This window comes from Lithobates pipiens, unplaced genomic scaffold (assembly GCF_037356315.1).
Source record: "Lithobates pipiens isolate NorthernLeopardFrog02 unplaced genomic scaffold, aLitPip1_a1.2 Scaffold_8, whole genome shotgun sequence".
Taxonomy (NCBI): domain Eukaryota; kingdom Metazoa; phylum Chordata; class Amphibia; order Anura; family Ranidae; genus Lithobates; species Lithobates pipiens.
Window position 1 is genome coordinate 261147594 of NW_027507903.1, and position 15752 is coordinate 261163345.

General features: G+C 45.0%; 1 protein-coding gene across 1 annotated transcript in view; it reads left to right on the top strand.

Moving 5' to 3' along the window:
- CEP290 (centrosomal protein 290) overlaps window positions 1–15752 on the top strand; it is a 338046-nt gene that overhangs the window by 138197 nt on the left and 184097 nt on the right. Inside the window, exons 26-27 of the mRNA XM_077471382.1 lie at window positions 2942–3053; window positions 14625–14830. Coding sequence (XP_077327508.1) covers window positions 2942–3053; window positions 14625–14830 — 318 coding nt within the window. The remainder of the gene's footprint in view (window positions 1–2941; window positions 3054–14624; window positions 14831–15752) is intronic.

Consider the following 15752-nt stretch of genomic DNA (forward strand, 5'->3'; position numbering starts at 1 on the left):
AGCTGTTGATGAACCGCAGAGGGTCGTCGCTACGCTTCTGCATGCTTGTTCTGGGACTCAGGGATTCCCTGCTCTGGTGACTGAGGTCCCCGGCACTTCGGTCCGGGAAAGTCGTTCCTACCTCTGAAATGGACAGTGATCACAATGGATGCCAGCCTAACCGGCTGGGGTGGAGTAATGGGAGTCCAGTCGACCCAGGTCCTCTGGTCGGTGGAGGAATCCAAGTTGCCGATCAATCTGCTCGAGCTGAGAGCGATTATGCTATGCCTCTCTACATGGTCGATAAGACTTCGAGGGCGTCCGATCAGGATCCAGTCAGACAACACCACAGCAGTGGCATACGTCAATCACCAAGGAGGAATAAGAAGCTCGGCCGCCGCACGGGAGATCACTCACATCCTTCAGTGGGCAGAGCGACCTGTACCAGCCCTGTCGGCCATTTACATCCTGGGAGTGGAGAACTGGCAGGCGGACTACCGAAGTCCCCTGATGCTGGACCCAGGAGAATGGGTGTTGCATCCGGAGGTGTTCAGGCTACTGTGCCTGTGATGGGGCACACCAGATGTGGATTTTCTGGCCTCCTGTCTCAATCGGAAGGTGTCCAGATTTGTGTCCAGGACAAGAGATTCTTCGGCAGACGTGTCAGACGCGCTGGTGGCTCCGTGGGATCAGTACCAGTTGATCTATGCCTTTCCTCCACTGAAACTGTTACCATGTCTGCTCCGCAGTATGGAGGCCAAAGAGATCCCAGTAATACTGACTGCCCCAGATTGGCCCCAGTGTCCTTGGTACGCAGACCTAGTGCGCCTGGTGGTGGACACCCCATGGCGACTGGCATTACGAGAGAACCTTCTGTCTCGAGGTCCGATTCTCCATCCTGCTTTACCATCGCTGGTTTTAAAGGCATGGCTATTGAGAGACAGATGTTGCGGAACCGGGGTCTTTCGGCCTCGGTGAATCCAACTATGCTGAGAGCATGGAAATCTTCTTCTCGGAAGATATATCATCGTATCTGGAAGGCCTACATCTCCATGTGTGAGGAGAAAGGATGGCATCCACGTTCCTTTTCTATATCCTGGATCCTGCTGTTTCTACAGCAAGGAGTAGACCAGAAATTGGTTTTAAGCACCACTAAAGGGCAAATATCAGCTTTGGCTGTCTTTTTTTCAGTGACCCCCTGGTGTCTCACTCTCTAGTGAGCACTTTTGTTCGAGGGGTCCGACATGTAATTCCTCCGGTGCGTCCACCGTTACCCCCGTAAGATCTGAACCTGGTGTTATCGGCTCTTACAAAACCGCCATTTGAAAATATCAGAGAGATCCCTCTGTTGTCTCTTTCCCAGAAAGTGGTCTTTCTAGTGGCCATTACTTCAGCCAGGAGGGTTTCGGAACGGGCGGCCTTGTCTTGCATGTCACCCTATCTTGTTATCCACAAGATTAAGGTGGTGTTGCATCCGCAACCTTCTTTTCTGCCGAAGGTGGTTTTGGCGTTCCACATCAATGAAGACATTGTGTTGCCATCTCTGTGTCCCAAGCCAAGGCATCCTAAGGAGGTGGCCCTTCATGCCCTGGACATGGTTCGGGCTCTGAGGGTGTATTTGTCTGCTACGGCTCCCTTTTGGAAGTCAGACTCCTTGTTTGTTTATGTGGCTGGTCTGAAAAAAGGCATGGCGGTCTCGTCGGCCACCATTTCTAGGTGGATCAGACAGATTGTAGTACAGGCCTACATCTTGAAGAGGCAGGTGCCCCCGTTTCTGGTCACGGCCCCCTCCAAGGGCAATCGTAACGTCTTGGGCCTTCCTACAGCAAGCATCTGCCGCTCAAGTGTGTAAAGCGGCGACTTGGTCATATGTTCATACTTGTACAAAATTCTACAAGGTAGATGTCAGTGCATCGGCTGATGGCTGTTTTGGCTGCAAAGGTTTGCAGGCGGCTGTATAATTGCAATTGCACTTAAGTTTTTTCCTGTTTTTGTGGGTAAAGTTTATACTAGTTCCCACATGCCATTGTGGGTGAAGTCTTTATGCTGTTTTCCCACCCCTCGTTTTGGCACTGCTTGGGGATGTCCCAATGGTCTAAGAGAGGAGCTCTGTCAGTCGGTGAATGTAAGAGAAAATTGTACTCACCGTAAAATCCTTTTCTCTGTAGTTCACCGACTGACACGGCACCCGCCCCTCCTATTTTTCGCTACGTTATACTACTTGTTGACGTACTGAAGCTGCAAGGCAGGCTGGAGGGTTGTTACCTAAGGGACTGCCCCTTGGGCTGAACTAGAAAGTTCTAGTTTTTATATTACATGTTAACATGTTATGCCTAGTCCTCTCCTGAAGGTGGCGTAACAACCCAATGGTCTAAGAGGGGAGCTGTGTCAGTCAGTGAACTACAGAGAAAAGTATTTTTACAGTGAGTACAAAAAATACTATTTTTTTTATATACCACAAACATTTTTGGTCTTGTGTCTAGGGTACAAGAGGGTATATATTTATTTTTTATTTTTCTGTTCCTTATATGGTCTTCTATAAACAAAATGATATTCAGCAACAGAACTAAAGGGAGGAGAGGGACAGGGTCTCCTGGACAGACGTTCTGTAGCTTAATAAAACAAATCCAAATTATTTGTGTTTGCTGGTAGTCATTTAAAAAAGGACCATTTAATTTAATTTATTATTATTTTTATTATTATTTTTTTACAATACTAATCCCTAAACTGGATTTACAATAAAGGAGAGGGATCATCCTGTAAATAAAGTTGTCATTAGTCACTTGAGACTAGATAAGCATGATTTCTAAATACAGCCCTTAGAACATCATATAAAATATTTTTATATATACAGTTTTAGGGGTATTTAAAGCTACTTTCACTCACAGTAAGTTAACTGTATACAGTGTTGGTCTCCCCGAGAAAAGGGAAAATGATTTAACTTTATGGTTCCTTCCAACAGCATGAAAATACATCCTTAAGATCGCAGATCACTTCTTATATTAGAGAACTGGAAATCGCTAAAGAAAAACTGAATACACTTGAGCAAGCCTGGGAATACATAGGTGCATTGGGTATGTACAACAGATTTCCATGTGGGTTTCATGTATATAGGACTTTGATCCAGTGGACAGAATTGTGCAGTAGACCATTGTAGATACTCATAAATTAATATTCTGAATACTGTAAGCTGCACAATGATTTCTTAGTGGGTACTGTGTGTTATGTAGTTCAATGCCATTTAGACTCTGTTAGGAAAAATTGCTTTGCCTATATTGGATTAATCTTTGAAGTTGTTGAGTTAATCTTAGACCTAGGCCAGCCCAGGATAACCCTTCCTACTCTGCTGAGAAAAGTCGAACACTCTATTTTATTTCCTTTTTTTAATCTTCTTTGTGCAATTCTGTCCTTGAGTGGCTTCAGTCAAGATTACTTGTTACACTGCCGCTTGAGCTGGTCTGTATATACCTGCTATCCAGATAGGCACTGCATAATGGCATTTTCCAGACCTGAGTGAACTGTTGGTTAACTGTGGTGCACTTTTCAGGTCCAGAGCCATGGTACAGCCACATGTGTGATCCTGTCTCTGAAAACTCACTTTGTGAGTAGGGCCTGTTGGACTGAGGCTGGGTACCTTTCACATTTATTACCACCGCCAGTTTTCACAACTGTGAGTTTGTCCGTTGGTGAAGTGTTGCATGCTACATGTTCTCTGTCCCACCATTCACCGTAAAGAAAGCATCATCCAGCTGTTGCTCAAGCTTTGATAAGTACCAGAGCTCTCATCTCTGACTTATTTTTATAGCTCATCTGCAGTGACTTGTTCACCTTCAGCCATCTGATTCTTATCAGCCCCAAATGTTTTGGTTTCTGAGTACCTGAAGCCTTGCCTGACACTTTGGGTTTAGCTGTATCACCACAATGTGGCCATGCCATGTCTGTACATAGACAAAGTGGGTTCAGTCCTGCCTTTGGGGTTTTTGTGAATTGATCTGGTTGTATGGAAGCTTTCTATAATGCAAAAACAATCTGTGTTGCCCTTTTCACATATCCACCATTTCGTCAAAATGCATGACCTAAGTGAGAAACATTTTTAGAACCACACACCCACCTCCTGTGGACTCTAACGTGAACACTCCAATATATGAAATAAGATAAAACATATAATTATAAAAATAACATCAAATCCAAAATGTGATAGTCCTGTATTCAAAGTACAATTCCAAAAATCACAAGAAAATAAATAATAAAGGGACCTTCAAGTGTGAGGAAATCTCATACAGATCGTGATAAAGTCCTATGTACATTGGAAAATTTCCCCAAGTTCATCCAGTGGTGCCACACAAAAGTGAAAAGGATCTTGATAACAGACTAATTTAAATTCCCCAAAGTGTGCACTCCACCACTGTGCATTTCAGATGTGCCCTCACCTTCCCAGATGGACCCCACAACATACATGAGGTCATAGACAGACAGCTTTAGATTACACAAAACTCCAGGCACTTTCCATAGCAACTTTTACTATTTTCTTCTCCTCCTCATCAACAAAAGTTATTGCTCTTAAAAAGAAACACACTTTATTAGAGAGATAAAAGATCCATTTACCTTATGACATGTAAACGTGGGCTTCTCATTACATAGCACTGCTCCTGTCACTTTCTGGGAATACTTGTAAGCCCGCAGTGAATTCGCCCAGCATGGTGACATTATGATCCCACCCCTGACACATTGCATCCAATGCAGACCTTTTTCAAAGACCTTTTTTGAAGCAACACATCAGGTAGATGGGACCGTAATGTCACCACTCCAGGCAGAATTCACTGCTTACAAGCATTCCCCCGACAGTAATAGGGGCAATGCTATGTAATGAGAAGCCAGTGTTTACATTTTTTATCTTTTATCTCTCTAATAAAGTGTGTTGGTATATTACACTACGAATGCTTTCTTCTCTTTTTGAAAATTTACTTTTGCATTTGAGGAGGAGGAGAAGAAATTGGTGAAGCTCCTGTGGAAAATGCCTTGAACTTGGTGTAATCTCACTTTGAAGTAAAAGATTTTTTGTCCTGTGATTGTAGAAATTGTACTTTGAACATAGGACTTTATCACTAATTGGATTTTCTATTTTTTTTCTATTTTTGGGATTATGTATTTGTGGTAATTTCTATTTTGCTTTATTTTATTTTATATATTGGAGTGTTTACGTTAGAATTTACAGGAGGGTGTGTAAATGTGAAATTTTTACCTTTTTAGGAAATATTGGACATGATGATATTGAAAAGCTCTACACTGATTTTGTTTACAATAAATAAAGCTTTTTGAGTTGATGTGAGCAGCTTTTCTGTTTGTGTTATAGGGTGTTGAAGTGATGAGGGGATTTTATCTTTCTTATATGGGAAGCTTGTCTTTAAGGCATTTAGGTGTAGAGAGCGCCCCCGTTAAATATTCAGGGTAATTCCTTGGCCCTGTCGCTCTCTCTAGTTATGCCCCCTGCTTTCCCTTGTGCTACCACATCGATTGCTACATCTCCCCCAGTTCCTTTGGATATCACTCAGAACTGGACCCCTCGCTCCAGAGCCTGTGTCAGCTAGGGTGCCCCATTTGGATCACCTTCCCGTATCACTTTCCCTACCCTTTAACATTGCTAATTCCCCTGCGGTACCTGGTACCCCTCAGTTTCTCGCTAGTTTAGGTATGGTGTAGCCTTCTGCGAAGAGCCGTTCTCTCGGCTGCCTACTTTTTTTTTTTTTTTATTGAGCATCAGGTTAATTCTCTCTGCCCTCCCTCTGGTCGTAATGATAGCTTTCCTTATATTGTTGGGAGCTTGGCATTATCGAGTTAAGATTTGGGTGTTGGTCTTTCAATGACTTGTGAGGTCAAGACAGTTCCCAGCTCTCTCCTTGGGCCTGTTAGCGGTTGTTGCTGTGTTGCCCACTTCTCAGTTGGACTGCTTTTGAACATCCCAACTGTATCCAAATTCCTGTTCTCCTCAATGAATGGGAAAAAAATGTGATTTTTGTATTCACCTTAAATTTCCAGGTCCCACTCTTTTCTTTATGCTCATGCTTTTGGTACTGCTTGCTACAAAATGGGGCATGTTGGTGCAGGAGGAGTTGTCCTGGGGGTGGCTTACAATTTTCTTTATTGTAAATCATAGGACACAGAGTCTCAAGTATTTACTTAGTGAGTTATGGGCCTACCTTCAGGTATTGACACTGGTATAACCAATACAGGAAGTTGACTCCCCTATATAAGCCCTCCTCCTTCCAGGAGCACTCAGTTTTTTCGCCAGTGTCTAAGGTGTTGGTCACGAGTGAAGATGTGCTCTGCAGAGCTCCAGGAGGGATCCATGCTGGATTAAAAAAAAAAAAACTCCACAACCTGGGGGGTGCTTTACAAGGCCCAAAGGAGTGGAACCCCCTTTTTTTTTTTTAAAAAGGGACCCGGTCTTTGAAGGTTTTACTATGCTACCTCCCGTTATGGATGAAGTTTGGATCTGTCTGTGAATCAGCAGTATCCTGCAGCGAGGAAAAGGTAAGGGAAGAGGCTAGGAACTGTAAAAGGTGCCTATGCTTTCCTTCCATATATTTAAAACTGTATGCCTTTAAAATGTCTCCCCTAGAGAGAGTAAAATACATACCTTAATGCGATGCTTCAGCAACTCTGTGTCTGGCTATAAACAGCCCATGTGTGGTCCCAGCAGCCAGAGGGGGGTTCTCCATGAACAAATGGTCTCTTCTAGAGGAAAAAAGGGGATACAGCAGTTACAGAAACAGCATTGCACAGGTTGAAGTACTCTGGCAACTAATGCAGCCTTAGGAGACTCCCTGACCGGCATGGGATTTTATCCACAAGCCAATACTTCAACTATTGAAGTTTAGTGCTGATAAAGATTCCCCCTCCCCCTCCCTCCTCCAGGAGGCGCGGTGGCCATTTCCAGTTTTTTATATATAAAACTTGCCCTCATGTACTTGGCTTGCTGTTTTTTTTATTTAAGTTTCCCTAGCCTGTTGTTACAGGCAGTACTTTCTAGTGGGGGAAAGATACAGCGGCATTGCAGGCTCTCACCGGCAATGCCGCCTCCTCCTCTCGTGTCTGTTTTAAATGAGAAACAGTGCGCGCCCACTGACTGTTCTGCTGAGGAGGAGGGGGCAGGTTTGCTAAGGGGCATGTTCTTACAGTCAGGCGGCGCTGTGTGTAGGATGTAAGATGTCCACACAGCTTCACAGTCTGAAAACACACAGCGCTAAGGGTGGAAGAAGCTGAGGATGCCAATCAGGTTTTCACCTGATGCTGGTAACACAAACTCTCTCAGTATGCACAAGCTAAACTGAAAAGAGTCTGTTACAGCCTATAGCCACATAACACTAAGGAGACACAGCAGCGTTGGGCATGTAAGGAGTGTAAAGCAGGCATTTACAGTACAGGAAACACTATTCTTATCAGCTTTAAAACTGATCCTATGTTGACATTGTTTTTGTTGGTAAAACTGTTGTCAAAGCAAAAAAAAAAAAAAAAAAAAATATATATATATATATATATATATATATTATATATATCTATATATCTCTTCCAGAGCTACCATAAAGGTACACAAGGTTTCACCCCCAGGCGCTGGGAACCCCAGTCATGCCGCCATACTGTCTTTCCCGCCGAAGATACCAGATATGGCAAGCCAGGGTGAATCATTGGAAGCTAGTGGTGGTGCAACTGCTTCACACACTTCAGCCCCTCTATACGTGACTGAAGATGCACTTTCTTCTGCCCTGCAAGGTTTAGAAGGAAGATTAGTGACTTTAATTGCATCCTCCATCCAGGTGGATAGGAAGCATCCTAGATCCCCCTCCCCCACCTTAAATTCTTTACAAGCAGTGGAGGGTCCAAGGGGATTGTGGGAACAAGATGAGGTATTACCCTCAGATGATCGAGAGGAAAAACAGGTTGGTTAGTCCTCTGCGGAGGAAACAATATTTGATGTTTTCAGTTTCACAATCTGAAGTACAGAGCCTCACAGAGATGGTTCGCTCCGCTTTCATGCTACCCTTAACAGAATTAGCTGAAGGTCCGGGCTCCTCCTTTGTTCCTTGAAACCTTTACAACCTTTGCATGCGTTTCCCATCCACGCATTACTAGAAAAACTTATTTATACTGAATGGGATCATCCAGATAAGTATTTTTCTCCTAAGAGATTCTCTATGAAAAAAAATAAAAATAAATCACTAAAAAGATGGAAGGTTCCAGCTGTTGACGCTGTGATTTCCAACGTGAATAAAAGTTTAACTTGTCCAGTAGACAATGCACGTATGCTTAAGGATCCAACAGATAAGAAGTTGGAAGGCTTTTTAAAATCCTCTTTTTCCTTAGCAGGGGCCGTGACTTAGCCTGCAATTTCAGCTATAGGCATATGCCAGTCCTTAAAGGACCAGTTTACAGATGCTCTTAAGGAGCTCCCTACACAACAGGCCCGGGAGTTGGCCGATCTACCAAGGGCATTATGCTTTGCCATTGATGCTATGATGGATTCTATTCATCAGGCATCACGCCTTGCGCTTGTACTAGTACATATGCGAAGGACCCTTTGGTTAAAGGGTTGGTCAGCTGAAGCTCCTTGCAAGAACCTTCTAAATAGTTTTCCCTTTAAAGGGGAACGACTATTTGGCGATAGTATGGATGAATATATCCAAACAAATTCTAGTGGGAAGAGTACTCTTTTGCCAGTCAAAAGAAAATATAAACGTCCTTTGTTTAAACATGTTTTTTTTCCCGCGCTATGTGAATCCACCTCTAGGCAGGGGTGACTGTTTCCACTGTCAGACTCTAGCGATAGACATCAGGGTCAAACCTAGGCACAAAGGAAGACCTGGGGCCGCAAAGCTGAATACCAAGGCCTTGTCATGAAGAGGCATCTCCCCTCAACAAGGTGGGGGGTAAGACTTCTGAGGTACTCAGAAGTTTGGCAAAAGGCAATCCCTGTTGCAAGCATTAGACCAATTATTGTCTCAGAGGGTGATCATACAGAATCCCACACAAAAGCAAGGTTTGAGGTTTTATTCAAACCTGTTTACGGTACCAAAGCCAAAAGGAGATGTCAGATCAAACCTAGATCTATGGAATATAAATCAGTTCCTGAAGATCCGCTCCTTTCAAATGGAGTCAATCAGGTCAGTCGTTTCCATCCTATAAGGAGAAGAACTTCTGGCATCCATCAACATCAGAGATGCATATCTGCATGTCCCTATATTTCCTCCTGACCAGAGGTTTCTGTGGTTCAAAGTAGAACAAAAGCACTTTCAGTTTGTAGCCTTGCCCTTCGGGCTTGCTACAGCACCCCAGGTATTCACAAAAGTACTAGCCCCCTACCTCTAGCCAGGTTAAGGGCACAGGGCATAACTGTCTTGGCTTACGTTTGATGATCTATTGTTAATAGACCAGTCAGTGGCTGGCTTGAAGCAAGGTGTAACCATTACAAGCAGTTACCTGGAGAGTCTGGGTTGGATTCTCAACCTAAAGAAATCCTCCTTAAAGCCACTAAAGAGGCTGGAGTATTTGGGCCTGATCATAGACACAGCTGAGAAAAGGGTGTTCTTGCCTTCCGCAAAGGTCAGCTCCATACAAGAGCTGATGAGGATGATCAGGTCGAAGAGAAATCCTTCAATTTGCCTTTGTAGGAGGTTGTTATGAAGGATGGTAACTTCATTGGAAGCAGTTCCTTATGCCCAATTCCATTTGAGTCTGTTTGTTTTAAAACAGTATCCTGTCTGCTTGGAACAAGACAATTCAAGCTTTGGTTTTGCCAATGCGGCTGTCCCCAAGAGTGTCCCAAAGCCTCAATTGGTGGTTACTAACTCGGAAATTGCTGAAGGGAAGATCCTTCAGACCAATTATCTGAAAGGTATTAATGACAGATGCCAGCCTTTCAGGCTGGGGGGCAGTACTAGAGAAGATGACTGCCCAGGGACAGTGATCAAGAACCGAAAGAGGCTTGTCCATAAACATCCTAGGGATTCGGTCAGTGTATCTGGCTCTGAGAACCTGGACCTCCAGGTTAAAGAATTGCCCTGTCAGGATTCAATCCGACAATGTCACGGCTGTGGCCTATATCAATCACCAAGGGAGCACCGAAAGTCTCTCAGCTCAGAGAGAGGTGAACCAGATTCTAACTTGGGCAGAAGAGAATGTCTCATGCCTATCGGCAGTTTCATTCCGGGCGTAGAGAAGTGGCAAGCGGACTACCTAAGCCGCCGACAGTTATTCCCGGGGGAATAGTTTCTTCATACCGAAATTTTTTCGGCTATTTGCCAAAGATGGGAGACTCCGGACATAGACCTTTTAAGCATCAAGATTCAATGCAAAGCTAGTCAACTTTGTGTCCAGGAAAAGGGACCCACTCGCATACGGAACATATGCGTTGGTGACCCTGTGGGATCAGTTCTCACTGATCTATGCATTTCCTCCGATTCAGTTGCTGCCTCGGCTTCTTTGCAGGATCAAGCTGGAAAGAAAGTTGGTAGTACCAGCATGGCCCAGAAGGTCGTGGTATGCAGAAATCATAAAGATGGCAGTGGAGGGTCCATGGCTCCTCCCACTAAGGCCAGACCTGCTATCGCAGGGGCTGATATCCCATCCTACTTTATGAACGCTAAATTTAACGGCCTGGCTATTGAGCCGCACATTTTGAAGAAACGTGGGCTTTCCAGGTCAGTTATCTCTACTTTGATCAATGCTAGGAAGCCAGCTTCTAGAGCTATATATTATAGATTCTGCAAAGCTTGTGTTTCCTGGTGTGAATCCAAGGGTTGGTACCCTCGGAGATCTATCATAGGCAGAATTCTTGCCTTTCTACAATTAAGCGTAGAGATGAAGTTGGCCCTGAGTACTATTAAGGGCCAAGTCTCAGCCTTATCAATTTTTATTTCAAAGACTGCTTGCTAGTCATTCTTTAGTCCAGGGTTTCATGCAAGGAGTGCTGCAGATTAATCTGCCAGTTAAATCACCCTTAAGCACTTGAGACTTATGCCACGTACACACGATCGGACTATCTGGCGGACTAGGTGCGGCGGACTTTTGAAAAGAACGGACTTGCCCACACACGGAGGAAAGTCCGTTCATTTTGAACGCGGCTCCAGGTAGACGGGACTAGCAAAGGAAGTCAATGTTGTCTCCTTCGGCGGCGAGATTGACACTGTGCTGGCCCCATCACCTGGTATGGACTTAAAGGGGAAGCCCTACGCAGAAAAAACGGCATGGGGGTCCCCCCAAAATTCCTATCAGACCCTTATGCGAGCACGCAGCGCGGCCGGTCAGGAAGGGGGGTGGGGACGAGCGAGCACCCCCCCTCCTGAGCCGTACCAGGCCGCGTGCTCTCAACATGGGGGTGCTATGAGGAAGGGGGGGCCCCCACACCAGAGCACCTTGTCCCCATATATATGAGGACAAGGGCCTCTTCCAAACAACCCTGGCCGTTGGTTGTCGGAGTCTGCGGCCGGGTGGCTTATCGGAATCCGGGAGCCCCCTTTGATAAGGGGGCCCCCAGATACCGGCCCCCACCCTATGTAAATAAGTATTGGGGTACCATGTACCCATACCCATTCAGCTGGTGAAAAAAAAGTGTAAAGAAAAAAACACAACACCTGTTTTTAAAATAGTTTATTGCATAGCTCCGGTGGTCTTCCGTCTTGAGGGGGGGGGTCTTCTCGCCGGACTCCTCCGCTATCTTCTGCTAGCTCTTTTACTAGTGGAGGAGCCCGGCTTTCTTCATCGCCGCCGCCATCCGGGAGTCTTCTTCCAACTTCGGGGGTCTTGTCCCCCTCTTCGGTTCTTCTTGTTGGGCCTCCACTTTCTTCTTCCAACTCTTTTACTAGCGGTGGCCCAGTCTTCTGTTGCTGTCGCCACCTTGTCTTCTTCTCTTCTCTTCTTCTTCCTTGAGATGTTGACTCGAAGCTCTCTCTGGCCGCAATGACAGGGACGCGTTGTGCGGCGACTTATATAGGTACAATGGGCAGGGTCACCGGATGATGTCACATGGTGACCCCGCCCCCTTATGATGTCACAGTCCCAGCATCCTCCGGGCTGTGACATCATAAGGGGAGGGGTCACCATGTGACATCACCCGGTGACCCCGCCCATTGTCCCTATATAAGTCGCCGCACCACGCTTCCCTGTCATTGCGGCCAGAGAGAGAGCGTTGAGTCAACATCTCAAGGTAGTAGAAGAGAAGAAGACAAGGCAGCGTCAGCAACAGAACACCGGGCCACCGCTAGTAAAAGAGCTGGAAGAAGAACCGAAGAGGGAGACAACACCCCCGAAGTTGGAAGAAGAGGCGGTGGTGACAGAAGACCGGGCCACCGCTGGTAAAAGAGCTAGCAGAAGATAGCGGTGGCACGGCAAGAAGAACCGAAGAGGGGGACAAGACCCCCAAAGTCGGAGGAAGACCCCCGGATGGCGGCAGCGGCGAAGAAAGCCGGGCTCCTCCGCTAGTAAAAAGAGCTAGCAGAAGATAGCGGAGGAGTCCGGCGAGAATTCACCAGGTGAATGGGTAGGGGTACATGGTACCCCTATGGTACCTTATTAAAGGGGGCTCCCGGATTGTGATAAGCCCCCCGCCTGCAGACCCCGACAACCAACAACCAGGGTTGTCGGGAAGAGGCTCTTGTCCTCACCAACATGGGGACAAGGGGCTTTGGGGTGGGGGCCGCAGGGCCCCCCTTCCCCAAAGCATCCTCCATGTTTAGGGCACGCGGCCTGGTACAGCTCGGGGGGGGGGGGGGCGCTTGCTCATCCCCACCCCCCTTCCTGGCCTGCCGGGCTGCGTGCTCAGAAAGGGTCTGATATGGACTTTGGGGGGACCCACACGCCGTTTTTTAAGTCCATACCAGGTGACAGGGCCAGCGCGGTGTCAATCTTGCCGGCATAGGTGGCGACATTGACTTCCTTCGCTAGTCCCATCTACCTGGAGCCGCGTTCAAAATTAATGGACTTTCCTCCGTGTGTGGGCAAGTCCGTTCATTTCAAAAGTTCGGCGGACTAGCGGCGGACAATTTTGAGTCAAAACTTCTTTCTAAGTCCGCCGGACTTTTGGAAAGAAAAAGTCCGCCGGATCCCACACACGGGTGGATTGTCCGGCTGTCTCTGGTCCGCCGGACCAAGTCCACCGGATAGTCTGATCGTGTGTACGCTGCATTAAATTTAGTTTTGTCGGAGTTACAAAAACAGCCATTCGAACGTTACAGCATTTTCCTATAGTTCATTTGACAAAGAAGCTGGTATTTTTGGTTGCTATATACCCAGCAAGGAGGGTGTTAGAATTGGCTGCTCTTTCTTGTAAAGAGCCATATTTGGTTATTCATGAGGACAGAGTGGTGTTACGCCCTCATCCAGGCTTTTTGCCAAAAGTGGTTTCAGGCTTTCATCTGAATGAAGATATTGTCTTGCTATTTTCCCCAAGACCATGTTCCAGGGAAGAAAAGTCACTACATTGTGTTGATGTAGTGAGAGCAGTGAAGATCTATTTAGAGAAAACTGCTCAGATTCATAAGAGTGACGTCTTATTGATTCTGCCAGAGGGTCCTAAAAAGGGACAGGCAGCATCAAAATCCACTGTGGCTAAGTGGATTCGGCAAGTTATAATTCAAAATTATGATTTAAAGGGAAAGATTCCCCCTTTTTAAGTTAAGGCGCACTCTACCAGAGCGGTTGGTGCTTCTTGGGCAGTGCGTCACCAGGCCTCCATGTTTCAGATCTGCAAGGCCGCGACTTGGTCTTCAGTACATACATTTGCAAAATGTTATCAAGTGGATGTAAGATGGAATGAGGATATCACCTTTGGGTGCAGTGTGCTGCAGGCAGCAGTATAAAGTACTCAGGTCTGGGGTGCCCTACGGGTTGTGTCTCCCTCCCCTCAAGTAGCATTGCTATGGGACATCCCACTAAGTAAATACTTGAGGCTCTGAGTCCTATGATGTACAATAAAGAAAATAGGATTTTTAAAAGAGCTTACCTGTAAAATCCTTTTCTTGGAGTACATCATAGGACACAGAGCTCCCGCCCCTCTGTTTTATGGGGTGAGAGTATATTGCTTATTTTGCTTGGCTACAAAAACTGAGTGCTCCTGGAAGGATGAGGGGTTATATAGGGGAGTCAAATTCCTGTATTGGTTATGCCAGTGTCAACACCTGAAGGTAGGCCCATAAACCACTAAGTAAATACTTGAGACTCTGTGTCCTATGATGTACTCCAAGAAAAGGATTTTACAGGTAAGCTGTTTAAAAAATCCTATTTTTCTGTTTGTCAGTGTTCAATCCTTCTGTAGGCAGCCATATAACCCCTGTTTCTGAATTGCTGTGTCCCTCAATGGGCTCTCAATAAATTGGTTTAAGAGTGAGTACAAAAATCCTACTTTTGTCTAGACTAGGTAATTAATGTATTCCCTTTGTTAGGCCAACCCTACAAGGCATTTTGAAAAGTATACATTTGTATTTTATCTTTCAAACGTCATACGGTATATGCAATGGGAACAAAAGCAGAGGGAAAACTATGGAGAAAAAAAAAACACAGAATTGAATTGGAAATTGTATCCCATATCGTATTTTAATTGTTGTCTTGTGAAAGATTGTTGAAAAAAAAATTCACTCTTTATTATTTTCCTTTAGGAGGTAATTCTGCAATGGATAAAGCTGCTAAAGCGATTACCAATAATGAAATAGTGTCCATTTCCAAAAAAATCACAATGCTGGAAATGAAGGAGCTAAATGAAAGACAAAGAGCAGAGCATTCCCAGAAGATGTATGAACACTTGAGAACTACCTTGAAACAAGTGGAGGAACGTAACTTTGAACTAGAGTCCAAGTTTGCTGAGGTAAGAACTATTTGGCCTTCTTTTTGAGTGAAGGTTGGGAATATGACAAGTTAATGTGTTTAAATGTATTTTCTGCCATAACTTTATTTTTATCTTTAAAGAGGAAGTAAACCATGCGGGGAAAAGTTTTCCCCTTCCCTGCAAAGTAAAGGCATAATGGGCTAGTATGCATCGCATGCTAACACATTATGTGACACTTACTTGCAAACAAAGCCCGCGCTTTCCCCACTGGATGCCGGATCAATGTTTGCCCCTTTTCCTTCCGGGGGTCCACAGACTCCGGCTATGTGACTGTCCAGAGCAGCGTGACATCACTCCTGTGAATGCATGCGGGAGCCGCCAGTCACAGCACTCGCTCCTGAAGAAGTGGCATGGGCAGCCGTTCCTTCAGATCGCATGCACCAATGACATCATTGGCGCAGTATACAGTAAATGTCTCCTAAACTGCGCACGTTTAGGAGATATTTACAGTACCTATAGGTAAGTCTTATTCTAGGCTTACCTATAGGTACAAGTACTGCAAGGAGGTTTACAACCACTTTAATAGTACAATATGACATACATTTGTATGGTCAAGAACCTAGATTTGGCTTAAAGTGGTTGTAAACTCTCATAAACACACTGCCATTATCCATTCTCTTATGTGGTAATAGGAATGTCAGCCCACCTTATCTAATGACTAGTAAGCAAATATTATTTTTGTTTTTGTTTTTATTTTTGTTCCTGGAGTTTAGATACATTTTAACATTTTACTCTGCATATTATGCATTATAAACTTGTCTGATTTAAAAAAAAATAAAAAATCTAGGTTTTGCTTGGTAGTTGATAAAACAGAGATTTACATGTTTCCTATTTCTATATTTTTTATTTTTTTTTGTCAATGTTGGTGTCAGTGCAAAACATACTGCTTTATAATTTGCTC